This window comes from Bombyx mandarina, chromosome 06, assembly GCF_030267445.1.
Source record: "Bombyx mandarina strain Sakado chromosome 06, ASM3026744v2".
NCBI classification, from domain to species: Eukaryota; Metazoa; Arthropoda; class Insecta; order Lepidoptera; family Bombycidae; genus Bombyx; species Bombyx mandarina.
The window spans coordinates 10,780,403-10,802,908 of record NC_143213.1 but is presented as its reverse complement, the minus strand read 5'-3'; the positions used below and the strand labels follow the sequence as shown (position 1 = coordinate 10,802,908).

Here is a 22,506-nt window from a genome sequence, read left to right as displayed (position 1 = left end):
TACCACCGCCCTGCCTATTTCTGCCGTGAAACAGTAATGCGTTTCGGTTTGAATGGTGGGGCAGCCGGTTTAACTATACTGAGATCATAAAAAAAAAACATATCTCAAAGTGGGTAGTGGCATTTACGTTGTAGATGTCTATGGGCTTCGGTAACCACTTAACACCAGGTGGGCTCTGAGATCTTTCATCCAAATATGCAATAAATATAAAATAAAATAACAGTGTATTATTTTCTGGCCCTGGCATCATTGGTTTAAAGTAAGGATGAGCAACACGCGGCCTGCCAAGCATTTCTAAAATTGAAATTTATTTTATCGACCTTCTCACATCAATTCGGTTTTCTGTTCTTTTCTTGATTGTTTTTATTAAAAAAGTATGTTTCGTAAATTATTAATAATAGTTAATTTATGTGCGGCCCGCCAAAAAAATAATTAAAATTGGCCCATTGATTAAAAAGGTTGCTCACCCCTGGTTTAAAGAGATTCTACTCCAAACGAAAATAGGGTAATCTTGGCCATTTTTCTACTGATTCATCAATTCTGTTTGTCTTAATATCAATAACCATATAACATATTATTATAGAATAATTAACGCAATCTTACCTTTTTGCGAAGATTCTGTGAGTAAACATTTTAGAGGCGTGTCTGGGGAATGTTCCCTTTTATTGAGTAATGGCAACACCCTAACTAGGGTACCGTTGGGCGAGTTCTCGGCAACGTGTTCCGTATACACTGTATCAGCGAAACCTAAGCCGACCTGAAGGACGAGGAAAAAAAAATTGAATTAGCTTAGAAATGAAGAGATAACATCATTAAAAAAAATAAAATTTAATTTAGATTTAAAATTACGTAGTGGTTTTTAGTGAGTTGTGGTATATATATAAATTAAATAACTGGGAATAAATTACACACGGTCATCTAGCCCCTAATTAGGATTCCCTGTGTTATAGATACCAGAGACTGACACACAAACTTGTTTAATAAACACCCAGAAAATGAGCATAAAAAACTGTTCGTTACACGAATGTTCGTTCGATGTGGGAATCGAACCCACGACCCCAGGCGCAACAGTCTGGGGCGCTAACTATTGCACCACCGAATCAGTCAAACAAAAGCTTGTTGTCTCTTTCCATCCTGCCTATTTCTAAAGAGCTTGTTGTCTCTTTCCATCCTGCCTATTTCTATAGAGAAGCAGTCAAACGTTCCTAAATCCAAACATTCAGCTTGAAGTGGTGTTATCCACGTTTTGGTATCTATGGGCTTCGGTAATCAATACTAGGGGCCCTGAGCCCATAAACTTCTATCTATAGATATTTCCCTGTCTACTTACCTCTCTGCTCTCATTCTTAAAGTTAATGCGATTGATTTGGTACTTTGTTCATTTAGAGCACGTACTTCCATCAAATAATCTTTAGATAAAAACCACCTTAGTATCAACGAATTAAAGACGAGTTTTCAAGAAATATTTTTTTAGTTCTATTAGTGTTCTATTTATCTCTACTACTACTACTACTACCACTCATACTACTGCTACATGTGTAGAAAACTGAGCGCTTACGTCAGGTGGAACGGTCGCCGAATGACTCACGTACACCGTTAGACTGGTCACCGATGACATGACCGGATCGCCTTGGTCGTAAGCTTGTACGTCCACCTGTAATGCACACGAATTTCGTTTTAATCATTTCTACTTAGCTCGTAGGTACCAAAACTCCACCTGTTGCTGCAGTAATGCGTTTCGGTATGAAAGATGTGGTGATAGAGAAAGGTGGGCGGATGTGTTCACGTTTCTGTCTGTGGTCTAACCATTCGGTCTTCCAAAAGAAAAACGAAGAAAGAAGAAAATTCCATCCAATGTGAACTCAAACCAGCACGTATATGAGATTCATGCCAGCAAACCTCTTGTGAGACCGCACAGGTAGGCACCACCACCCCGCCTATTTCTGCCGTGAAGCAGTAATGCGTTTCGGTTTGAAGGGTGAGGCAGCCATTGTAACTATACTTGAGACCTTAGAATTTATATCTCAAGGTGGGTGGCGCATTTAAGTTGTAGATGTCTATGGGCTCCAGTAAGCACTGGAGCCCATAGACATCCATCAATATCACATCAATACTAGGTGGGCTGTGAGCTCGTCCACCAATCTAAGCAATAAAAAAAAACTCATCACCCCTGCCTCAAGGCCAGGCAGAGGGGAGTCCCCCGTAAGGAGACTCATGGCAACAAATCAGTATGAATCTTACCGTATACTCGCTATCAGTTTCTTTCTTCAGATCATCGCGAACCCTCAACGCACCGGTGTCGGGTTCGACGTGGAAGTACTTGGACGCTTTACCCCGACCCACTAGTTTGTACCGGACTCTGTTGTTCGGTGACGTCGCGTCTGCGTCACTGGCGACGACCGTCTGCACGAGACTGCCTATAGACGATGAGTCCTCCACCGTGACCGGTCGGACCACTGACGTGAATATGGGCGAGTTGTCGTTCTTGTCCTGGAGATATACAAACTTATTTATTTATTTTATACAAGTAAAAAAAAAACACGTGTGGCACTCAGGGATTGCCGCGGTAAAGCTATTGCATAGCAGTTTTTAACAACTTATGCAATTATAATTAGACAATAATAATTTAATATTAAAACAATAATAAAATAAGACCACGCTATATTTATAAACGTTAGCAAAAGCAAAACATTAACTGTTCCCTTCACACTCATAAGCTAGACCGCACGAGAGAGAGATGGGCAGACTTTTCATGATACGCATGCAGCGCGACATCACGCCGCGCGCTTATTCATAAACACTACACAAGCGCAAGCTGTGAATGTATTGAACGCGAGCTACAAGTAGGCGGAGTGGGGGTGTTAGTTTTTATTTTCGTTACGGAATTTCTTGATTTGGTCGCCGCGCTTAAAACCCGCGATGAAATCTATGCAATAACTTAACAACTGGCTGCAACATAAACCATGTAGCGCATGACTAACACAAATGTTTTGAATTTGTATACAATGGTCGTTACAGCTATACAACAAAACAACACGATAACGAAAACCAATCTAACTTATGATGTATGGATTGCGTTTAGTGAAATGGAATGATTTAAAAACTTGTTCGTGATTTAATGGCATCATTCGTTTTAGTAGCCCAAATATATTAGAAAAAATGGCGGTTTTACTGGTTGTATTATGAGTCTGGACAGGCAAGAACCACTAATTTGAAGGTTGGGACAGTCACTCTATTATACAATATTGACTTCGACCTTTGGGTCTCAAAGTAACTGGCGATTTTAACGTTGCGTTGTCCACGAATTTTGATAATCACTCGACACCTATTGAACCATATGTTCATCCATTCATCTAGCACAATAAAATATTGTCAAGTATACTATTAAGAAGAAACCCGTAGGAAAACTCCGATGCGTTAGCAATAATTTAACGAAATCTTTTATTCAACAGTACTTCATCACATCTGCAATAATTTCTGGCAAACGAAATAATTCACAAAATGGTTTTCAAAAGCAAACACATAAATTATTAGTCTAAACTGTACCCAGCAACTGTATGCAGCTAGCAGCCTTTTATGTACTTTTCAAAACATCTTCATACATTTGCCATTGTAAACAGCGTAGCATACGGAAAATTGGATGATGAGTAACCACTGTTGCCCATGGACATCAAGGCAATGCCAGGGGCATAGCCAAGCTATGACTACCGCTGAGAAGTTTTCTCGTACCTCGTTTGAAGAAGAACGTGTCACAGCGCAGAAATATATGGGAAGTGGTATAGATGGATGGTGGGTTGATGGTATAAAAGGGTACTATTATGTATATATTAAGTCTGCTATAAAAATAAGATAGCGCGAACATCCCAAACAAGCCTTTAGTATTTTTTTGTAATTTCAATAAAACAAAATGACGGCCTTCGGAATTCAGTAGTAACGAATACTCACATCAACGACAATCTCTATAGTTGTGGTCGCGCCCGGTCCTTCTTCAGTGTTTTCTTCGGTGCCAACAATTAGTTCGTGTCGGGCCGAGGTCTCTCTGTCTAAGGCCTGCAGGGTCCTTACCAGACCCGACTTGCGGTCGATCGAAAACAGATCCATATCGCCTTTCATTATCGTGTACGTTATCTCCGGAGATGTATCGGGATCTTCTGCCTGTTCGGGGAATTATCAAGGCTATTATCAAACGCACTCTTTCAATGTCTGTCTACCCTCATTCTAATTGATTTATAAGTATCACGAAAGGTCATGATTGATATTTATTGTTGAAATGAAAACTTCTTCAGCATTATTGTGACTTGAAAGTCGATGAAACGAAAAAGCGACAATGAAAGAGACAGACACATAAATTTGTAAGATTTAACGTGAGTGAAAATAAGATAGGAAGCATTATACAGTGTTTCTTATATTCGTGATTCTCTGTGCTCTGCTTCGTACCTAATATTCGTACTTTTTTGGTCATGAGGAAATCGCCGGACTTACGCCCTCTACTGAGGATGGAGGGCGGGGCATGTCAGAGTCGAACTGACTAAAACCTCCTGTCGCTCAACAACCAACGTGCAAACCTCGCATGAGACAGAACTCATGAAAAGGCAAAGATCCTCTCTTGAAGGATAATATATTAAATATATATTTTATCAATAAAAATAAATAAAATTTAATGTATGTTTGTAATATTAATCTGACTGATTTTTACTACAGGCATATTAAGAATGTATATACGGTACATATATACCAAAATAACGTTTGTTACAATTTTTGTCTGTTTGTCTGTTTGTCCCGACTAATCTCTGGAACGGCTGGACAAGTTTTGGCGGGACTTTCATTGGCACAAATCGTAGGTGCAAATGGTAGGTACAAATCGATACCACATCACTGTGACTACTGTTTTTCACATCACACGAACCTGAACTTTAACGACCGGGTAATTGGGCACGTTTTCCGGTACATGAACCGAATACAGCGGCAAAGGAAATATTGGCGCTTCATCGGGTATGTCTTGCACTTGTACTGCGACGGACGCTGTTCCCAGACGTTTGTCTATAGCGCCATCTGTCGCTGTTACCACGAAAGAATATTCCTGAAAAAAAAAAAGTAATTTATTGAGACGTTTCAAACCTAGATTTTGGTTATTTTCTTGGCGTTATTCGTGTTTTTTTTTTTGCTTAGATAGTTGGACGAGCTCACAACCCACCTGGTGTTAAGTGGTTACTGGAGCCCATAGACATCTACAACGTAAATGCGCCACCCACCTTGAGATATAAGTTCTAAGGTCTCAGTATAGTCACAACGGCTGCCCCACCCTTCAAACCGAAATGCATTACTGCTTCACGGCAGAAATAAGCAGGGTGGTGATACCTACAGGCGCGGACTCACAAGAGGTCCTACCACCAGTAAGAACTGTTGTAGACATATTTGAACATATTTGATTTCTACGGTTTAACTTCATAAACAAGTATTGCGAATGTCGGAAATAATATCGAAAGGAGAAAGGCTATTTGGTTTAAGCGAATTTTTTGCAACTTTACAGGAGAGCCACTTAAAGTTTAAAATTTGGAAAAAATATTGGAACGGAGTAAATTTAATTGAAGTTCAATTGAAAACATCGAACTGTTGATGCTAATCTATACCTATATATATATATATATAAATGAATTGCTGTTCTTTGGTCTCGCTAAAACTCGAGAACGGCTAGACCGATTTGGCTAACTTTAGTCTTAAATTATTTATGATAGTCCAGAGAAGGGCTCGACGCAGCTAATTTTTCTCTTTCATTCTGTTCTATCAGCCGTCAGCTCAACACTCACTCCTCTCTCTCTTTCTCTCATATCGTCACTCACACACTCCAATGTCTTCTTCGGTCAACCTCTTCCCTCTCTACTTCTAACATTGTTAGAGTATTATTGTTTTTTTTATTTGTTTTTTTTTCCGGAAATTTTAATTGCGTCGTATCGGGTTTATTAGCTAAATAAATATACCGTATATTTTATTGACAAATGAACGGGAAATCTAAAGGTTTTGTACTCACCTTCGTCTTCTCATAGTCGAGTTTGGTCTTGGTGCTGATCATCCCGGTGTTGTTGTCGATGTTGAAAGGCAAATTGTTCGGGATGCTGTAGCTTATGATCGCGTTGACGCCTTCGTCCGCGTCCGTCGCGTGCACGTACCCAACGAATTCATCGGACATCCCTATAATATTAATAATATATTGGTAATCTTGTGTGGTAAGTATTGTATTATACGTATATTATACTAGCGACCCGCCTTCGCTTCGCTTCGGAAACATTAAATTTTATTATTGATAGTTGAGTCTCACGATGTTACCGGCGGTTATTGTCGTACCGCGGGTGAGGCCGCGAGGCGAAGCTGGTCTAAAAAAAGTAGCCTAAGTTATAGTAACCGGCAAACTTCTTGAGCAAATGACCTTGACTGCGAGAACCGAATTTTAGATCACTTTGGTGGTGAGGGTGAGGCGCGACGGCAGGGAAATCGTATCGAGCGCGTTATTGGTAGATCAGTCGAACCTTGCGTCCCGCACCGCGCCCTCGTTCCGCTTGCTCCCAAAAGTACGCTTGCGTACAGTGAAAAGTCTATCGTTATTAATCGTTAAGTTATTTGTTATAATTGCTTGTTGACTTTGTTGCCATTGCTATTTGTTGAGTGTTTGTTGATTTTTTATAAAAAATACACTATGCCGCGACAAACTGGTGTAGTATTCAAAAGAAAAGGTAGAAAAATTGTGTACGACGTATATTGCTTCATTATAAAACAGGGGAAGAATGATATGGAAAAAGTAAAACAGACTTCGGAAGCAACAAAAACATCCGTGAGTACTGTTAGGTGCATTATTAACGAAGCTAAAGGCTCTGGCTTGCTCGCCGTGTTTCGGACTCCGGGTAAGAAAAGGTCAGGGAAGAAGAAAGTTACCGGAATGGATAGTTTCGTTCAATCTGTAATAAAAAGATGTAATCATAATAACTACATAACAAGCAGCGAAACTCCGTACCGTAGAAAGGCTTCGAAAAATTTAAAGAAGATATAAATTTTAATGGCTCGGTATGAAGTTTACGACGAATTATGAAAGAGCTAGGCTTCAGATGGAAAAAAAAAACAGAAAATAATCGGAAGCTGGTAATTGAAAAAAGTTACATTCGATTACTTCGAATCGAATATCTTCAAAAAATAATTAATTATAGCCAAAAAAGTAGACCGAACCGACCGAGTTGTAAACTACACCGATGAGCCCTATGTCGACTCATCACGATGATAGCAACTCGGGTGATAAAAACAGTGATGATGATGGTCAAAATTATGATAACGAAAAAAATAATTACAAATACCTGCTTCGCTTCAACTGAACCAAGACTTGGCAACAGCTCTAGTTTTGACTTAATAGAAGGAATATCTATTTTACCCCAAGATTAAATTATTACAATTATTAACCTATCTTTTTTGTTGATGTTCTCATAAATATATAAATAAATACATATGATGATTTTAATAATTTAATTGCATTATGACGCAGAGTAAATAATGTTTTTGCACGTGAGTGTACCATGCGCAAACTTACCCCCACTACGTCAACAAGTGCTCAAGAAGTTTGCCGGCTATTATACTCCTTATATCATCAGCTACCTATCAGTGAAAGTCCCGTTAAAATCGGTCCAGCCGTTCGAGATATTAGCCGGAACAAACAAACAGACAGACAGACAAAAATTGTAAAAAATGATATTTTGGTGTATGTACCATATATATATATATATGTGCATGAAGTAAAAAGCGGTTATTTCAATATGCAGCGTCTCCTCTAGTACTTCGGACACGTGGCCCGACGAAATCCTGACAACTTGGAAAAACTAATAGTTGTAGGTCACGTGGCCTCCTCGACTTCTCTTTCCTTAAAGAGAAGTCGAGGATGATCGCCAACTAGGTGGACGGACATTGTCAAGGAGGCCACAAACACCAGCGTCCCGGGCGCCATTGAGCAGGCCAAATGCAGGCAACATTGGAGGAAACTAGTGCAAAAACTAGATCAAGGTGGTCACGACTCTCAGTAATGAGGAAGCAACGAAGAAGAAGAAGATGTTTTGTTATACAATTGGGTTATGTCAATCTATCCGATTTCCGAAGTCTCCGTCTAATGGTGGCTTGGAAGTTTGCAATTATATTTTGGTTTTAAGTTTGTTTTTTCTCGTTATTTCGGTGTACCTAAGTATTCCGTATAGTGTTGCTTATTGATAATATTCGAATAACTGATGATAGGACCTATCGAACCTTACCGCCTTGAACTTCCGCTTCCGTTTGAAGAGTACATATAATCTGGAAACACTTAACATCGAATGCGCCGCGAACTTCAGCCCAAGCCAGAAATTTTAAGAACAAATCGCAAAGGACTTTAGGCGCTTCGATAAATCTGTAGTAACTTAACTAATAAGCTGCGGTTAGATTTTGAATAGTTGTGATATGTTAATTATCTACCTTCTTTAACATGGAACATGTATAGTTCCTCATCAAATTTCGGATTATTATCGTTTATGTCGGTAACTTTGATATTGACGGTCGCAGTGCTCACTAATTTCCCTGGATCTTCTGCTTTCACCTCCTGAAACATCGATAAATGTTGTGCTTGTAATTAAAACAAAATACCCAGTAATAGTATCGTTTTTTTTCAATCGATTCGTCTTTCATTTATTTCAAATTAATAATCGAATATATTCGAATAATTATGAGGCCTAAATATTAGAAAATATTTTTATTGCAAATTCTTGATGTCTATCTGTATAACTAACTCAAAGGAATCGCTTGGATCGACGATACCGGGCATAATTTTGTATACAACCTCTATTTTAGTATTTTTTTCTACTTTTTAAGCTGATTATCTTCACTTTAGTAGCTACTGGAAATGCTAAGTGTTATCCGGTTTTTTTTAAGTCTTATTAATAGCTAAACGACATAGAAAATGCAACAAACAAAATGAAACTAAATTTTTATTTTTTTATTATGGTTGAATTTCGATCATCGGGCAAACAATAGTTTATTTATATATGTTAAGTATGTGTACAACAGATAGATTACATATCTATCCACTCACACGATTTTTATTATGAGATTTATTACTTCAAGTAATAAAAGTCACGTATTGTGTTCACGAATATATTCTTAAGCCCCCCTTTAAGATCAATCGCATTATAATTGCTACATTTTTTTAAGCAAACTCAAAAGTATTTCAAACTATTAACTAAAGCTACACTAAACTTAAAATTTTAATTAAAAATGTGCATACCAATTGATATCTCGTCAAAACTTCTCGATCGAGACTCCTAATGACCGTTATGACGCCAGTATTAGAGCCGATTGCGAACTGTCGCAGATCGTTTCCAGATAATATGCTGTATGTTACAGGCTCGTTCTCGGGATCTTTTGCCTGAAAATTAATAGAAAAAAACAGCTATGATATTTGTGTAAAAATTAAATTTCGAAGTTCCTTATGGGACGATGCGGAGTGGTAACCTAACCGGGAAAAAACGTCCGTAACGTAAGATTTTGATTATTTATGTATATTCTTAGTATGATGGCTATACAGTGTCTAATGTATAGTCTACGTGATAACGGTTATTATTATTATTCATATAAATAGATGTTTCTTTGTATATTAATTATTACTATATATTTTAAATAAATCATTGTGAATAAAATAAAGTTGATAACTTTGTAAAGTAGTTTTTTTTTTATCAATAAAAAATCAAAATAAAAAATGTATACCCGAATAATTATTTTCTTTATACCTCGAATAGAACTTAAAATTAATATTTTTATAATAAGGAACTTCGTTCCTATCCAGTATCCCACGACACCACACATCTTTTTTTTGTTATTGTGAAACTGGTTACTGGTGGTAGGACCTCTTATGAGTCCACACGGGTAGGTACCACAACCATGCCTATTTCTGCCGTGAAGCAGTAATGCGTTTCAGTTTGAAGGGTGGGGCAGCCGTTGTAACTATACTTGAGACTTTAGAACTTATATCTCAAGGTGGGTGGCGCATTTACGTTGTAGATGTCTATGGGCTACAGTGACCACTTCACACCAGGTGCTTTGCGAAGCGATTGCTTCACGACACACAGTTGCGAGATCTTTCCTTTTCATAAGGGTTCAAATAATCACGAACACTCACAGTGACTGTAGTAACGGTCGAGTTGATGGCGGCGCCCTCTGAGACGGGCGCGTAGTAGTCTCTGGACGAGAACTGCGGCGGGCTCGTGTTAGGGCCGGGGGCCACGGATAACTCCACAATGCCCTGCGAACTGAGGCCCTTAGCGTCGGTGGCTCGAACTGTAACGCTGTATTGTTCGCCGGCTTGGAGACGCCCCGTGCTTGCTGGAATATGAACGAGTTTTGTCATTTGAAGAGTGCTCTGAGGAATTGAGATGATGCCATCATCTCGTTTTTACTATCGCATCGCCCGCCATCGGAGTAGAGCTCATCCATACTACCTGGAGCCACTGCGTTCATCCACAGTGCGTTTCCAGAGATCTCTTTTGCCACGAACCATCCGGTTTTGGAATGAGCTCCCTCGCACGGTGTTTCCACGAGCGCTATGATATGTCCTTCTTCAAACGAGGCTTGTAGAGAGTACTTAACGGTAGGCAGCAGCTTAGCTGTGCCCCTGGCATTGCTGAAGTCTATGGACGACGGCGACCACTCACCATCAGGTATTATTATAAAACAATTTTAAGTGTCCGTGAAGCAAACACTCCAGATTTACGGTTTTAAAAAATTGACTCCTTATATAGTGAATGAACTACGGTAATTTATTGCTTAGTATTGGAATTTACTGGTGATAAGGCGAAGTCGTGGGCTCATGAGTTTGTGAAATTATTTAACCAAAAGTATTCATGCAACACAATTCACACAAGAAAGATATAATTCGATAGTTAAATAAATATGAAAAGAAGAGCGTTCAAGCAAAACCAAACAGGATGGATAAGACTTCCATTACCATGAGTACTTTAAAGGAGAATCAAATTTTAATTACATTGCAGCAATGCACTAAAATATTTGTGCTCAGAAAGAAAGAAATGCCTGTAAGTACTTTTTACCAAAAATAATAGTTTGCAACTGTAGAATGCAGAAAATATTGTATCTGTGCGGTAAAAACCTATTGAAATTTTCTAAAATTCGATCTAAAATCGCATACCTATAGACAAAAGCGTCTATAGACCATTTAGAGTCCGTGTAAAAAAAAAAATTGTGCAATATTTTTTTGTATTTTGTTTTTTTTTTTGTAAATTGTAATGTTCGCATTGTTTATTAATTTTGTGTAACATAAAGAATACTGTCTTTCTCACTCCCACACTCTCTCAATCTCTCCCTCTCTCTCTCTCTCTCTCTCTCACTCCCACACTATCTTACTCTCTCAATCTCTCTCTGTCTCTCATTACCTCAGCGCCCTCTAGTAAGCGCGCGGTCAAACTGAAATACAAATATGTCAGTACAAATGTATCAGGCTAATTGAAAGTGCCGACGCCGGCGCCCCCTAACGCCATTGAGGCCACATTCAGCACCGTAGACAAAATCGCCTCTGCCTATGTCTATAGGCTCAATGCTAGCTTCTAACCACTATTAGGCAATGTAAAGCAACTTCCAATTATCTTTCAACAGCAGTATCCGGCAGCAAACGTTATTTCTATTACCTATCCAATTGAAAAAGATTAAAAAGAAGAGAAAAAGATTTCGGACCGTACTTAATATCAGTGACGAAATTCAATTCGTCGTTCGTGCGATTGAGAAAAGTGTTACAAGTGTAATTTAGACAGTGATAAGTGCTTACATATAACTCCCGTGTTAGGGTCTATAGTGAATTTGTTGCCACCGTTATTAGACACGTGATATAAATTATATGTCACACGTGCGTTCTCACCCTCGTCGATGTCAACAGCTTCGACCTGTAAAAAAACATAATGTTACTATGAATAAATAAAAGAAAAGATTACTAAAATTCCTTGTCCTATTTTTTCTAATTTATTCATTGATATTATGGAGGGTAGAGGTAAGTATAACCGTCTCTGTGTTTGAAAATGTGTCCGTTAAAATCTGCTAAATAAGGGTGGCGCTACAGTAGCAAAAGGGTAAATTTAAAAAAAAAAGCGCTGATAGTTATTAGATTAAGATAGAGTAATAAAAAAAGACGTAAGAACTGTAAGCAATACAAAATCACAAAAAATATTTTATTTAAAGCTGATAAGAAAATACAATCCATGTCTTCACGTTTTACCACAGCAATAATTTTAGGTTATATTGACGAAATTAGTTTGGACTACGTAAACATGTGAGGTCTTGTATATTACACTGTCACTAGCTACTCTAGTCATTAAATATATTAAATTTCCTAACTCAGCATACTTCAATCAGTTAACAACTGCTCAATTCATATCATACCCTGTGCCTGTGCTAGAGCCATTCTGGAGGATTTTTGAACTGTTATTTAAGGCTGAAAGTGGGACACTTTTTCAAGCTTCTCCCATTTGAGATGGTTCTCCTTACCTCTACCCTCCATAATTGATATAAATTGTATAGAATAAACACCTAATTGTGTAAATAATTTGATTCTATAACCACATTAATTGATTGAAAAATTATTAGAGCAATATTTCGGGCGCCATTTTTATATTTGAGGCCACGTCACTTGTGGTTACATACGCCATCTTTTTTTCACACAAAAAATCTCACCTTATGCACTGCAGTGGGTTCTAAAGTGGCCGGTACAATTATTGGTTGGGTTTTAGGTATGGTTGGTGCGTTATCGTTCTGGTCTAGCAACTGTACGGTGATGGTATATGGAGCTGAGGCGGCTCCACCGTTCGCTTCGCGGGCTACGACCTGAGTGAAAAAAAATTCAAGCATCAGAAAATCAGTATTTTTATATTTTATAAGTAGTTTCACTAATAATAAAAAAAAAAAACGAAAATATTCCAATAGGTTCAATTTATCTACAGATACGTAACATAAAGAAATTACAGTAATTAATTAGTATGGCCACATTACTAAAAATAAGATTCAGTGTCTTTTGGCGCGAATTCAATAATAATAATAATAAAACATTTATTTCAGAAAAAATCCATAAAATAATAATAATACAATAGTCAGCACACAAACAGTTCAACAATACAAATAGAAAATGAACAATATACTAATTCAATTAATTAAATATACAAAGGAAATGAATTAGAAACACATAATTATATCAATACAGTAGTAACCACTCTATGTCAATATTAGCTATCATTATGTCAATCAGTTAATTAATTTGGAGAAAAAATAAAATAAAAAGAAAATCATACACATTTCATAATGAAGAGTAAAATAATAATAAGGATATGTCAGTCTTGTCCGGTAATTATACAATGACATTTCTTTTTTATTTTTGTATATGTACAAATAATACAATAACTTGAAGAATAGGGTTTGAATGTGTAATACTGGTGGACTATTAGCCATTTAACAAGCGAGTTACTGAATCTTAATAAGCCTTATTTTGGTTCATAGTTCATTAGATCACAATCTCCAGTAGAGATTTAGTGAGACCTTTTGTATTCTACTGTAGGTAGCGGCTTGGCTCTGCCCTTGGCATTGCTGAAGTCCATGGGCGATGGTAACCACTCACTATCAGGTGGGCCATAGGCTCGTCTGCCTACAAAGGCAATAAATATATTTGTATACAGTACAATTTATCAATTAATTTTATAGGTATTGCCAGACTCCCAAGCACCCGGTATGACATTTTAAATAGGTTTGTGCTGACGAAAAGTCGATAGATACCTGAATTCTATATTTCCCTGGGTTCGGTGGATCTCTGTCAAGTGTCTCGTCACTAACAACCAAATATCCGTCCTTGATGTCGAAGAAATTAGTTGTCAGTTCAAACGTGTAGTTCGGAATTGGATCTCCTGGTCCCTGTTAAAATTATATTCGTTCACAATCGGCGCTTCTAAGACTACATCGAGGAGTGAAGGGAAAGACATTTCACTTAATACACGAAATTTATCTTTTGTAATTAAAGGCTCGTTTTATTTGGTATTAGCATCAACAGTCCGATGTTTTTAATTGAACTTCAATTAATTTTATTTGGTATGATATTTTTCCCAAATTGTAACTTTAAATGGCTCTCCTGTAAAGTTGCCAAAATGTCGCTCAAACCAAATAGTCTTTTGCCTGTCGTTAATATTGTCTTAAAGTTTCTAATGCTAACATCTAACAGGGGTCAGCACTAAATATCAAAAGGTCACTCTGCAAGTCTGACCATTATATTTCCATAATAGGCACTATATGCCTTCGTAGGGTGCTGGAATTCTTCAAACATATTGGTCGTAACGAGGGTCACGATCTAGAACAGCTGATTTTGACAGGAAAGGTAGATGGCAAACGTCCCAGACGACGCAGTCCCACGAGATGCTCGGACCGAATACGATCTTCTCTAAACATCGACTTCCACAATGCCCTTCATGAAGCTAAGGATCGCAGCAGATGGAGGGAAATCGTACGGGAGAAACTGATGCAGTGGGAGAGTCACGACCCTCAGTAATGAGGAAAATGACGCGAGGACGAGGAGTAGGCACGTACGAATGATTATTTCGAATCTATGTATTACACTCACCAGATCAGGATCGGAAACAGTTAACTCAATCGGCTGCCCGTTTAAGTCCAAGACTTTAGTTCCTTTCGGTGAGTTTTCCTCGACTTCCCCTAAATCTGAAGAAGCTTTCACGACTGGTGGACTAGCGTCTACCGGCCGCACTGTGATGGTCAACTTGGCTGTGGTATAACGTTTCGCTTCTGATACTTCTTCGGCCTAAAATACAATAACGTCGGTTGATTTTTGCTTGAAATTTCTAGGGTTCGTGTTAGCAACGTCGTCAGATTTGAGCCCCGCGAGCTCACCTACTAGTTAAGGTTACGCTGAAATAGCCTCTCAAGGCCCTCAGCCAAGGTAGGAAAAAAAAAAGGATTGAAATTTTCTTAAGTCTTTGTGGTCACCAGATTTCCGGGTGTCATCATCTTGTCTATCTATGTCGTGTAGCAATAATGCGTTTCGGTTTGAACGGTAGGGTTGCCGTTGTACTATAAAACTGAGACGTAGAACTCATGTCTCAAGGTGGATAGTGCCAATGATGTTGTTAATAGCTATTGGCTCCGGTAACCACTTAGCACCAAGAAGGTAACGGGGGACCACAGGCAATTAATTTACAAAAATATGGGTAATGTCTGTTGTACTGAGTTAGTTGATTAGTTGATAGAGGTATTTTACATGTAATTTTACTCATCACGTGGATCATGTGGTTAACAAAACCAACAACTTATTGTTGCGGTAGTATCGTAGAACACAAGGTATTTGACAAAACTTGAAACGTGTCAACAAGGCTTTCGAGATAAATATGCATATGCATATACAACACTCAGATTGTGGGTCCACCGACCAATATCGCTTGCTCGATGGTATATCTTCACTTTATCGATATCCTTAAATATATCGAAAAAATGTCAACTTTTTTTTTTATTCCTTAGATGGGTGGACGAGCGCACACCCCGCCGGTGTTAAGTGGTTACTGGAGCCCAAAGATATCTACAACGTACATGCGCCGCCCACCTATAACGTAAATGCGCCACCCACCTACAACGTAAACGCGCTACCCACGCTAACTGATTTATACTTGCGTCTTCTCAAAAAACAACAGTGCCCGAATCAGAATTTGAGCTCCAGCGTGACAATTCATCGAACTCCTAAAGCTTTATCTGTTTGAAAATCGTGAAACCAATCAATATCTCACCTTAATGACCAATTGAAACTTTTTCGCAATACTTGTATCGACCGGCACCAGTTGCCTTACAGCGCCGGTGTTTGTGTCGATAGTGAAATAATCCGGCCAGGACTCTGGTTCTCCGCTCTCGATGCTGTAACGTATCCTCGCGTTCAATGTATCCATGTCGACAGCTTGAATCTTTTCCGGTTCTAATGAGAGTATTCCTGCTAGCATACCGCTGTTCACCTGGTATAGGGATATACAAAAAGTTAGGTTAATTTTTTTGCCAGAATTAACCAGAAAAGTCCATAGCGCACTTGTCATTCAACGCTTATTAGTCTATATACTATAACATCAATATCGCCATTTTCGTTGGGATTTGAAATCGAAGTTTCAATTGCATACACACTGTTAGTGATATATTATGTGACATGAGGGAACACCTATTGCAGATGTAATGAATAGTATGGCTTGAATGACACAATCTCTTCTTAATTAATAGCAGAACAGCTTAATGATTAAAGGGCCCCAGCTAGATCATTCTATTCCTTTCTTGTGAAACCCATACGAGTTCCAGAATACCAATTCATTAACTGACTCTGAACGAAAATTGAAAATCCGCCCCTAATCGAATTGGTCGACCTTGTTATTTTGAAACTCTCCATATCCTCGCGAGCGACTTTCAGAAAAATTATTCTAACGGTAAGCAAGATTTTGATTGTGGCCACGGCTCAACTATTCTCTATGAGTTACAGCGAAGAATTACTATTACATAAATATTAGAATATGAACAAACAATAAAAATAAATATTCTATTTGTAGCAGTTTCAGCGACGCTTAGAGAGATCTTTAAAAATATTCAAACTTTTATCCCAAGTCGTTCATTGCCCGTCCATAATATGAAATGACACAAACATGGGTTCTGATAAATTAGCAGCAACAATAAGTCTTTGTAGAGAACAAAAATAAATAATGGCTCTTACGTAGCTGGCATATTCGGGGTTGAAACAAGCTCCTTCGTGTAGGGTGCAGCCTTTGTATATGAATGAAGGATCTTGATCATCATCATCTTGAACGTTCACTGTTAGCGTCGTTGTACTTGACAACCGTCTTTTGTTATCACGGGCACGATCCTTAATAAGATTGAGGAGAAATTCGTTATCAAATTCTATAATGAGAATATGTAATTTCTTGCAAAGATTGGTGATCCGCTTATGTACCACAAATGGTGTTTATAGAATCCACTGAGCTCGAGATATCTGGTGGGAATCTGGTGGGCACAAGTAACATTGAAAAAAGCTCGATGTCTTAAATGAAAAGCTGTTTAGAAAGGCCAACTTAATCGACTTAAAGTTATAATAGTAACAGCATTGGTGTGGTGTTAACTACGGGCTTTGCGATTTTATTTCCCATATGACGAAAAGGAATGTACCATAGTCTGGTTCTTTCTTTAATCCTTCTTTTGTTGCTTAGATATGTGGACGAGCTCACGGTCCACCTGGTGATAAATGATTACCGGAGCCCATAAACATCTACAACGCAAATGCAGCCACTCACCCACTTTATGAGCTCTAAGGTCTCAGTTTTTACAGTACAACGACTGCCCCACCCTTCAAACCGAAACGCATTACTGCATCACGGCAGAAACAGGCAGAGTGGTAGCACCTACTCGTGCTGACTCACAAGACGTCCTACCACCAATAAATATTCAATATTTAAATCCCTCATTCCTATAATACTTACAGAAGCAACAATAGTGACTAGATACTTCTGTGTTCGTTCGTAATCCAAACTCTTGTTAACTGTGACGTGTCCAACATGAGGTATCGGAATGGCGAAATGGCTGTACCCGTCAGCGGCGTTCATTGAATCCAATGTCTGGTTATCTCCCTGTATTATGAAGTATTCTGACAAGCCATTAACTCCAGCGTCGATGTCAACTGCTCGAATCCCTTCGAATATCGTCGTGCCAATCGGAGCCAACTATATTTAAGTGAAAAACATAATCTATATATTAATACGTGAAGCAAAAACTTTGTACCGCTTTTTACGAAAAATTGCCCGGATGCAGGAGTATTAAATTTCCCACACTTATAGAGAATATAGAGAAGGAGTGCAGAATGTTCATTTTTTTTTTATTATGCATAAAAAAATTTATGCATAAAACAATAAAAAAAAACATTACACACGTATTTGTGTAATGTATTTGTACATGTATTTGACACACACATGTAGTCTTTGTTTATTGTGAAACTTTTGTTATTGCTTAAAGTATGTGGTCAAATTGGAGAATAGGTTCATATTGTTTATCTTTAATATTATTTGTCTATAGTGTAGTCTTGGCAAAATTTGTGATTATAGAAGTATGATAGATAGTCTTTGACAACAGAACCATAATAATATTAATACTAACGACTAATTGATTATCTGTTTGTTTGATTACGGTGGTGTTGTCAAGACAGGTGCCTTTAGAAGGATCATAGGTGCCTAAAATTAACGTAAACACTTTAAAAATTAGTATTTTTGTAAGTCATTGTTATTCCGTTTATTCTAGATATTTTTTAAAAATAAATATTAGCACAAGATTTTTCTATTTATTCAAAATCCAATCTAACTATGTTAAATATAAGTTTCGAAATATCAGAATCGCACCGTACCTCAGAGACGCTAGTTTCATACGGTGTCCCCTGAAACACGGGCGCATTGTCATTGATATCCGACACTCTCACTATCACAGGTATGGTCCGACGCTTCTTCGTAGCTTTCACTTGGCACACCAACTGGAAACCAAACCAGTTCATTAATTATCGACAACATTAGTCACTGACGACGATTAATTATATTATGCAGATCGATGTTATGGCTTCAGGCTTCTTGATAATAAGTTCATATTTGGAAATGATTTAAAAGCAAGCGATTATGTACCTTAACGCACTGAATTTTCAGATTAGAATCCTATGGTTTGAAATCTTTGAATGGAGCTCAAAGTGAATGCAATAAATTAGTGTGGTAAGATCACAGATCGAAAGCTCTAGCCACCCACCGGCGGTCATGTCTCAATTTGTGACATGTTTTTGTTTATTTTAGCTATTATTTATATTACGCGATGACAAATTTCTAAAAGCTTTAGATTCTGGCCTATAACTTTCACTATTTAGTTTTGCAATATTACAATTATAATATTTAAATTTGTTAGCAATACACAATCCAATTTTAGATACATTAGAATGTTTTTGTAATAAACATACCTACTAAGCATTTCTGCCTATCCATATATTATATTCTTTTCATATTTAAAACTACATGTCATAATAACAAAATCATAACAAAATCATCAACTTCCTAAATTGCCTTGTTATAATACTGGACATTTGAAATGTAATTTTGCGTATAAAAAGTAACTTATAAATATTTCTTAAAAATGCGATAAAGCTGTAGGCACCTATAGTTTACTTTAATTAGTAACCGTAAAAGAAGTTTTCTTTTCATTATCAATTACTACGTATTTAAAATAATTATTGAAACCATAAAATACAGTTAATTATCGGCAATTTCACAAGATAGGATTGTTACTGCGTACACACAACTGCAGATATTAATGATGCGCCACTGCTATAAGTGGCTACGAGCTGTTAATTAATTTTATTTATTTAATTTTATATGATAGTTTACAGTCGGAAAATAAGCAGCTATATAAGGAGGTTAAGCGCTGTTTTTAACCGACTTGAAAAGGAGTAGGTTATTTTTTTTGCTCTGTTGCTACTCTATTATCAAGAGCGGACCACTAGTTTTTGAGTTTTCCTTATTATTGAATATTTCACTAAATTCCACTACATTGATAATACACTGATTTATACTTCGTTGAAATCGGTTTATATTGATTAGAAATTAATTAAAAAAAAAAAACTGTTGTTCCTTAGATGGGTGGACGAGCTCACAGCCCACCTGGTGTTAAGTGGTTACTGGAGCCCCTAGATATCTACAACGTAAATGCGCCACCCACCTTGAGATGTAAGTTCGACGGTTTCGGTATATTTACAAAGGCTGCCCCACCCTTCCAACCGAAACGCATTAGCGTTTCGGTTGGCAAGCAAGTAATCTGCTTCACGGCAGAAATAGGCAGGGCGGTGGTACCTACCCGTGCGGACTCACAAAAGGTCTTACCACCAGTATTTTTGTAATGTGTTTCATCATTTAAAACAGTTGATTTATTTAGGCTTATCTTTACCTGAAAGACCATATGTGAGAGGTTGTCCGCGTCTCTATCGAGGGGCTGGAGCAGTTGTAAGCGTTTTCCATCGAGCTGAAACAGCGTTGGCCCCTTAGGGAACACTGTCGATAATACTACATCCACATCGGGCTCCCCCACTACTGGCAAGATAGCTGGCACCGTGCTTTGGTTAACTTCTGAAATGGGAATTGTGATTTCATTAGCCGAGTCTTACTTTAAATACGTGACTTTAAATACGTGGGGACCTCGCGTCCCGTTACAGAGATGCGGATGGGCCTCGGAGCAAGCACTTGGAACCCAAAACCACTTCTTCCTTTAAGGTGTATTGGAATAAGGATGTGTATTGTTATACACCAAAAATCTAAACATCACAAACCCAGTCACCGTACGGGTATTTACCCATTATTATTCGTTTCAATTTGAAGACTGCGTTTACAGTAATATCTTGAGACTTCAACCACTATGAAAGATAGGGATTGATAATATTTAACTTAATTTAATTTTTTAATTACACGATTTAATTTTTAATTCACGATGTTAGTCCTTCACAGTGGAAGTCAATCGTGGACATTGTGCTCCTGTTTGAAGTGTGGAGCGATTATAGATATTTTTATGGTTATCATTTAAACCTAAGAAAAATTACTGATGGTATTTCCTTCATGATAGCTTTGATAATCCTCGAACCCAGGTAATATGAGCTAGATTGCATATGTTTGCGTATAGTATCATCATCATCATCATCATCATCAACAGCCCACAGTCGTCCACTGGTGGACATAGGTCTCTCCCAATCCACACCACTGAGCCCGGTCTACGGCTCTCCTCATCCACTTCTTACCAGCCACCGTTCCGAGGTCATTGCACCACCTAGCCAGGGGGCTTCCCACGTGACGTCTTCCGCTGCGCGGTCTCCACTCGAGAACCCGTCTGCTCCAGCGATCGTCAGTCCTACGGCATATAATGCCAGCCCACTGCCACTTCAGCTTGCTGCTTCTTGCGTATAGCGTATGCAGTAAAAACAACAGGAGAGTTTTATATTATTATGCCTTTAACTTACGATCTCCTCTGCTTTCTTCGATATCGACTATAATACTCGATTGACCCGTTTCCACTTCGCATGGACCTTGGAACAAAAATTCTTACGTTAATAACACGTCAATCAACTAACAATCTCTTAGGCAAAGAATATTTTTCCTATGTAGGTATTTTATATAAAATAGTATAGCATTATTATATATCAATATGTTTATTTTATTATTCCTTAGTCTTAATTTACTAATGTCCTTTCATATTTATAAGGCATTTGCGTCAGTTTTAAAGTAGCGTATTGCGGTTTAGATAAAATTTGCATTATTGTATGGAATCCAGGGTAATACAGCCATAGAAAATGTGTTTAATAAAGAAACAAATTTGTTTCTCCTTTGAATACTATCTGGCCGAAAACAAAATACATATTACCATTTAAAATTTCCAACCGAAATAAGATTTGATATGAAAGTTCTATAATATAATATAGAATGTAGGAAGATCGGTTTATTTTAGTTAGTTCACACTGGCACACTAAATTTATTTTAACAGAAGATGAATATCAATGGCAGTATTCGGCTTTCCTGATGAGGTTTTTTTTATTGCCTTTTTAGGCAGTCGAACAAACGGCCCACCTGATGTTAAGTGGTTACCGTTTCTTTTATTAATAAAGATTTTTGGTGTTAAAGTTAAATCCACTAGATTTTGCCCTAATAAAATAATTTGTAATCTAAAAACCAAAGGTCGTTTACACGAACATTTAGACAAATTAGTTCGTAGTCATAACACGGAAGTATTTACGAGTATTCGCAATTAAACGCCAGTTAGCAGGACGTCCAGATTGCGGAGATACTCATTGCAATTATACTAATTCCGAATTGCACTGTTCAACAATACAAACAGACAATTTAGTAATTCGATTTTATGATTGCACATCACGACTCTATTAAATAATAAACTTTACATTTTGTTTATAGCCCCTGTAGGCACACGAACTTACAGCCCACCTAATAGTGTGTGTTTATGGTCGCTCGTAAACATTAGCAATACCAGGAGCAGAGCCAAGCCGCTGCCTACCGCTAAGAACTCTCCGCAAGCCTCGTTTGAAGAAGGACACTAGGAATATAGTTGTTTGTCTAACAGTAATTTAAAAAAATATATAGCTTAGCTAGGGTGGACTCACGGCCCACCTAGTGTTAAGTGGTAACCGGAGCCTATAGACACGTAAATGCCGCCACCCACCTCGAGACATGATTTGTAAGGTCTCAGTTTTAACAGTACAACGACTAGCCCATCCTTTAAAATGAAACGGATTACTGCATTACGGCAGATAGGCAGGGCAGTGGTACCTACCCATGTTGACTCACAAGACGTCCTACCATCAGTAATTACGCAAAGTATAATTTTGCGTGTTTAATTTTTATTACACGATGTTATTCTTTCACCGTGGAA

General features: G+C 37.9%; 1 protein-coding gene and 1 long non-coding RNA gene across 4 annotated transcripts in view; one reads left to right on the top strand and one right to left on the bottom strand.

Annotated features, from left to right (window-relative positions):
* The window catches only part of Cad99C (cadherin 99C), a 164,883-nt gene that overhangs the window by 10,450 nt on the left and 131,927 nt on the right, over positions 1 to 22,506 (bottom strand). For all 3 annotated transcript variants that reach the window (XM_028179074.2, XM_028179076.2, XM_028179075.2), the window contains 19 exons: positions 21,086 to 21,151; positions 20,026 to 20,204; positions 18,455 to 18,577; positions 17,541 to 17,780; positions 16,781 to 16,930; positions 15,825 to 16,043; positions 14,654 to 14,848; positions 13,819 to 13,953; positions 12,730 to 12,879; positions 11,831 to 11,945; positions 10,175 to 10,377; positions 9,284 to 9,424; positions 8,479 to 8,602; positions 6,029 to 6,189; positions 4,907 to 5,080; positions 3,946 to 4,155; positions 2,242 to 2,490; positions 1,559 to 1,654; positions 604 to 757 (listed from right to left, as the gene is read on the bottom strand). In XM_028179074.2, the coding sequence (XP_028034875.2) occupies positions 604 to 757; positions 1,559 to 1,654; positions 2,242 to 2,490; positions 3,946 to 4,155; positions 4,907 to 5,080; positions 6,029 to 6,189; positions 8,479 to 8,602; positions 9,284 to 9,424; positions 10,175 to 10,377; positions 11,831 to 11,945; positions 12,730 to 12,879; positions 13,819 to 13,953; positions 14,654 to 14,848; positions 15,825 to 16,043; positions 16,781 to 16,930; positions 17,541 to 17,780; positions 18,455 to 18,577; positions 20,026 to 20,204; positions 21,086 to 21,151 (3,084 nt within the window). The remainder of the gene's footprint in view (positions 1 to 603; positions 758 to 1,558; positions 1,655 to 2,241; positions 2,491 to 3,945; positions 4,156 to 4,906; positions 5,081 to 6,028; positions 6,190 to 8,478; positions 8,603 to 9,283; positions 9,425 to 10,174; positions 10,378 to 11,830; positions 11,946 to 12,729; positions 12,880 to 13,818; positions 13,954 to 14,653; positions 14,849 to 15,824; positions 16,044 to 16,780; positions 16,931 to 17,540; positions 17,781 to 18,454; positions 18,578 to 20,025; positions 20,205 to 21,085; positions 21,152 to 22,506) is intronic.
* The window catches only part of LOC149502838 (uncharacterized), a 118,784-nt gene that overhangs the window by 80,594 nt on the left and 15,684 nt on the right, over positions 1 to 22,506 (top strand). The gene's annotated exons all lie outside the window — the stretch shown is intronic.